The 6,000-nt window shown below is 42.8% G+C and overlaps 1 protein-coding gene across 2 annotated transcripts in view; it reads right to left on the bottom strand.

The window, feature by feature from the left end:
• Positions 1–233: 233 nt before the first annotated feature.
• Positions 234–6,000, bottom strand: part of Aplip1 (JNK-interacting protein Aplip1) — a 29,940-nt gene continuing 24,173 nt past the window's right edge. For both annotated transcript variants that reach the window (XM_077674417.1, XM_077674416.1), the window contains one exon: positions 234–5,573. In XM_077674417.1, the coding sequence (XP_077530543.1) occupies positions 5,501–5,573 (73 nt within the window). In that variant the 3' untranslated portion in view covers positions 234–5,500. The remainder of the gene's footprint in view (positions 5,574–6,000) is intronic.

Here is a 6,000-nt window from a genome sequence, read left to right as displayed (position 1 = left end):
GTGTACATAGCGTTTGAAAGGGTTAAATATTTTCTCCATGCAGCCAGACATGCACGTTCCTATATCAGTACTCTGCATTGAATTGTGCTTGTCACCTGCACAAGCATGTTTGAAACACTGTTCTGTTGTTTGTGTGCTCGGAGCTTAGACTCATCTTCTGTACTGTTAATGTTAAAAACTGGGCATTAAAGACCACATGTGTGAAACAGATTACCAACTGTCGGAGTGCATGCCAGAATTACATATTTCATTTTTATTCACTCTCCTTCAGGAGACGCACAGTCGTCCCGATAAACAGTTTTGCTTTGTTTTTCATTCATCACTACATTCCGCGTGACAGAACACACGAACATCACCTGTTTACCCTTCCAAAAAGCAAAAACAAAGAAAACAACGGTGGAAAAAGCGTTTTCCTCTGGGCAAAATGTCCTGGCAACCGAGTTGCGTCCACAGCTGCTGCTGTAACACGATGATGTTAACGCAGACAATCTGTGATGGGGAGAGTAATGCCAACAACGAAAAAAAGGGTGCCGTCAAATATTTCCTGACCTTGTCGAAAAGCGTGACGAAAGGCGAAAGAAACGGCTCTCACAACGTAACGGCGATTATGGCGCAATATATCCGCACACATTCAAATCTGCGTTTAACATGAGCATTTGAATGCCGCAGCAAGAACAATAAGCTGTGTGGCTTTCATTAAAACCATACGCAAGCCCGGCACTGTTGTAAAACTCGTTTGAACTAGAAGCATAACAGCATCGGTGCAACAAAAGTATGAAGCGCTTTGTAAAGCATTACATTTTCCTACAGTAATCAATTTATCTTTCTAATTATCACCAACTTGTGAGGATGCCAGTAAGCGCTACAAGCTAACCATTTTACAGGTTGCACTTAGTACAAAACCGCAGCCAGCAACCCAATTTCCAACGAAGCAACTCTAAGCTGTACATAGCCAACTTCCCAAAACGGAAACTGGTCGCGACTTTTTTTACGGAGCGCACGTACGTATTGAACACAGCCTACACAAAACATGCAGTGGTGGGTTAGGTACGGGGAAATAATTTGTGGCACGATCTATTCCTGACTCCTATTTACACAGTGTAAACAATACATCTCGAGTATGTAAGACACAGAGGCATCAACAACGCAAAACATCGTTACGAACGCTTGCATGCAAACAAGGTAATAAAAATGGCAAGCTGTCGCTATGTGTACACGTCAAAAAACAGCTAGAACGACAACGCGAGAGTTGTACAAAACAAGGCGTCAGAAAGCCTACTCACTAAGCTCCTTCGAGAAGACGCTCAAACACTGCTCTTATAAAAACCACGCTATAGAAAAAAAAAAGGGCAGGGAGTGGTAAGCGGCTAAGCTCCGCTTTTCGTGTTGTAGCCCAAAAAACAGCAGTACGACACACACGAGGCACAAAATGATTACAAAGGCAAGTAAATCTCGACTAGTTTCATATAACGGGCATACGTGCGAAAGCTTCTCTGCTTATTGAGGGGGGGGAACACTGCTCTTAAAACAGCTTCCTTTAATTTTAATGTAAACTCTGTGAAACTTGTCGGTCTTGCTGCTTTTTTCCCACTGATTTCAAATATGGCATTACTTTTTGAGTCAGTCAATTAGTTACCAAGATAGCTAGAGATAATTAGCCATTTTTGGAGGAATAACAGACAAAACAGCGTTAGTCATAAAACTGTAATCTGTACTTTTTGTAATACTGTGAACTTTGGTGAGTGCAATACGAGAAGCGGTGTTTTGATGCACTGCTTGAAACTAATTTTACAGCTCACTAAACTTTGGTGGCACCAGTGGCAAGGAGCCATTTCGAATGCCCATTTCAAACACCAAAGTTTAATGAGCTGTAAAATTAGTTCAAAGCAGTGCATCAAAAAAACCGATTCTCCTACTGCACTCACCAGGGTCCACAGTATTACAAAATATAAAGATTACAGTTCCGTGACTAACACTGTTTTGTCTATTGTTCCGCCAAAAGTGGGTAATTATTTCTAATTATCCTGGGAACTAATTGACTGACTCAAAAAATAGTGGCATATTTGCAATCAGTGCGGGAAAAGCAGCAAGACTGACAAGTTTCACAGAGTTTCCTTAAAAATCAAAAGCAATTGTTTTAAGAGCCGTGTGTCCCCTTTAAAAAAAAGCATTCTTCTCAGCACATCCTCTAATGTCCCGCCTGCCCAAGGCGGCAAGAAAACAAACGCACCGTGCGCCACTAGAAATGCAAAAACTGCAGAAACGTTTGCAGTCCCAAGCAGTAGAGAATGGTGAAACACAGACTGTATCTGTTGCATTCCAAATGGTCCGACTATAGTGTTCAGCTTACTTGGTTACCACATCAACCACATCACCAAAGCATGATCACCCTGTCATCACCAGTTGCAATGATCGAGATCATCGCATGACCTCAGAGATAATGCAAGGGGTCTGGTGGACTGGACAGTCGCAAGAGCTCCAAACTATAGATGGAATAAATAATGAAGAAACCCGCACAAAGCATGCCTTCCATAGACAAGTTAAGATGACTATCACGGGCGCCCTGGCTTCAAAAGCTTTCCCTAACAGCTCGCTGATAGCAATCAGCACTGGTCCACGCGCAAAAATGAATGCGTCATCATTGTCAAAGCAGCGTAAATGGCGGCTGCGAAGCTTTCTTGAAACGGCACTGCCACGCTCACAGGTTTCACTAGACTGGAAGCAAATTCTTCTAAACTAGTTAATTGTTACACACTAGACTGTCACTCAGAGCACTTGGAGGAATACAAACAACAAGCAACAGCAGCCAATACGGCACGCCAATTGCCATGGCAAGGTTTGAAAGGGTGTTAGGACACCACTTACCCACCTACGTCAGTTGCGAGTAGGTACGAAAAGCATCACGTGATATAGCTGCGGTCATTCACATGTCCTAAACAGTTATACACATTCCTCACAAGACGTGAAGAACAAAAAAATGCCAAAGGTTTCCTCACGAATGCTTTAAAACAACCGAGTGATGGCTTGTTTTAAACCACTCCCACCTATGACCAGTGTGAGCAAAATGCCCTACGTAAGTGTATCGGCTGCACAGCAGCACTGCATTCTTCTTTAAAAAAAAATTAAAGCCGTTCCACTCCATGTGAAAGCTGTCGGAAGTGCAGAGCAGTGACTCGCCATAATGGGCTGTAGCACCGTTATCTACTCACTGCTACCACCCAATGCAATTCAAATTTCCCGCCTTCGCAGTGCTTACGTGCCCCCTGGCTGAAACTGCGCCTGCTTGAGTTCTGCTTTTTTTGTGCTCGCTTTTTCTCACGCACGTGCCGGCGTTGCACTGCCACTTTTTTTTCCCTTACTATCATAAAAACCAACCCAACGAGCGATCCTAACTAAATGAACGCGGGGGCTGCCGGTTATTCACGTATATTTTGCCTCAAATGCCCCTTCAGTTTTCTTGGCGCTAAACAATGGGGAGATGTATGACAAACGGCAGCGGTGCACGAGTTTCAAACGCTTACGACTATACAAACCGCCTGGCTTTCAAAGCCTCTGGGTTACGCCGTGACAACAGCCACTACGACGGAACACCATGTGGCTCTACTTGGGTCCAGCGAATGAGCTACGACGACAAGGCAAGCCCCTAAAGTGCTCTGCACTTAAAAGCAGTATAATCTATAAGAAAACATTTATTGACGGGATGAGTCTTGCAACTACTCAGCATCTGAACCAAGGCCATATAATGCAAATTGTGGCAGCATGCAAGTAAAAATTAAGACCTTGAACGTTATTCGAACATCCCCTAAAGCTCTCCCGTTCACTATTAAAAAAAAAAGACTTGGAATTTTACTTGCGACTTCATCAAATCCACAACATCCTCGCCCAGACTGCTAAAGTTGAAATTCCTGTAGTTGGAATCTGGTAGTGTGGTAATGAGTGTTCAATACCCATCTTGCATAGAAATTCATGATGCAGAAGCTTTCAACAATGTCTGTCAAGAAAAAGGCAAGGCATAGTAGCTTCAATGCTGAAATATCAAGCAAGAAGTGCTTCAAGACTTTTTCTTAACTTCTACTCCACTGAGACAAATGACAACACAGCCTTTGAAGGTGGCTTCCAAATGCCTGCAACCTGAGACAGGAAAGGTAGTGCTGTTTGTGACTAATGCTCTGTTGCCATTCTCAAATAAAACTGCTACCCAATGCACTAGCTCACAAAGAAGCTTCGAGCCCTCTACTTTGATGCAGTAAATTGAAAACTAGACACAGATTCAATACTTTCCAAAAGAGCGAGCACGGCTAACCAAGGGGCTGCTTGTGACCTCGTAAAATACATCACAGATTGTAAAAACTGTGAAAAAAACAACAACACAAACACACAGAAATGAAGTTGGCAAAGAAGGCCTTGTGTCACTGTCGATCCACACTCATTCAAAAAGGTACACATTATTGCATGCCCTGACAATGCGGTCCACGTAATAATAGTTGAAGTCAACTCCGTACCACACCCAGGTTCTTGACTCTTTCCAAAAATATCACCCACACTCTGAAACACCAAATTGTTCTCACAAGCGCAACACTTGTTCAACCTCAACAACTCCCCATGTAGGCAAACCTTCCTTCTCAATGTGCTTTATACCTCTGCTTCATGGACATTTCAAATGGTTTTGGAAGGCCCTTGAACTGACTGCTTATCGACTGCCCCATTAAAAATCCATAAGGTGCACTTCTAGGTGAGCGTTCCACTGTTCACTGAAAGTTGCCACCTAGCACAGGCATTAAATAAATGGCGCAAACCACTCGTAAAAAGACCCAGAGAATGAAGAATACACCAGTAATTATTGCTTAAAAAATTCAAGCATAAAACTACGATAAAAGAAAATAAAGTTTACTGGCGACATTACGTTATTCGCAGTAGAATTTGCCTCCAGATTTGCAGAATGACTACTGCCATTCTTGAGCTTGTTCATGAAAGGAAAAAAAAAAACATTCCGAACTATCTATTATTCCCAGCAAATCGCTCCAATAAACATATTCAGTGATTCTGTTATGCCTGCATAACAAGAACACATTAAAAATCCAGATTAACAAAAAAAAAAAGCCGGGAGAATTGAATAAACCACAGCATGACTTAAAACATCAAGCAACTAATGTAAATGTGACCTAACACTTCGGTAAAACACAACAGCTAAAACCGTGCCCCATAGCAACCCAGACAGGACGTCCAACACTTCTGAGATTCCTTTCAACTGCATCTGACGAGTAATGGTTTCCCCATTTTACAATTGTCCATCACACGACGACGCAAACACTGTTCGCAACCACACAAATGACACCTCCCTCTAGAACAAGAACAAATTAAAAAAAAAAACTGAGGCAAACATTTCTTCCAACATGCCAACAGGCTCTTTCAAAAACAGCGCACAAAGTTTTGTTCTCTAAACAGGGAAGCGCAGACTGAGCCTGGAGCGACCAGCCACAGTGCTACCGCGGCGGCGCTCTCATTCAATGTAGATGTCTTCGACGGGGTAGGCCATTTCGACAAACTTTTGGTAAAACCTCCGAAAGGCTCGCCTGCAAATGCAAAACAAGGCAGCGATAAAACACCGTTCATTGCCCTACTCTGTTCGTTAATACCCTCCTGCAATAATTTCGTTAATGCGAATGGAATTGATCGAATTGCGGCATACCTGCTCACAGTTACTCACCTTCTGCCTTTCTGCATAGATTTCGCGGTCTTTTTTATGGTCACTCAGTTAATGCCAGTTTTTTATAGCTTTGAGCAGGTTCTTGGTAGGATGGATCAAACTGATGTTAGTTTTAGTTATTTTTATAAAGCTACTGATCTCTTTCAACACGGCAAACTAATGTTACCTGGGCTCCCGTGTATTTATCTACTACCCGTGTTTGATTTGTCAGAGTTGATGGACCAAATTCTGACGAGCTTCCTGTTCCCTCTGGCGTTCCACAGGGAAGTGTCTTAGGTCCCATACTTTTGAAT

The sequence above is a fragment of the Haemaphysalis longicornis genome, unplaced genomic scaffold, assembly GCF_048455015.1.
Source record: "Haemaphysalis longicornis isolate Haplotype H1 unplaced genomic scaffold, Haemaphysalis longicornis Haplotype H1 scaffold_6, whole genome shotgun sequence".
NCBI lineage: Eukaryota > Metazoa > Arthropoda > Arachnida > Ixodida > Ixodidae > Haemaphysalis > Haemaphysalis longicornis.
Note: the sequence above shows the minus strand (reverse complement) of the source record. Positions and strands in the feature narration are given on the sequence as shown.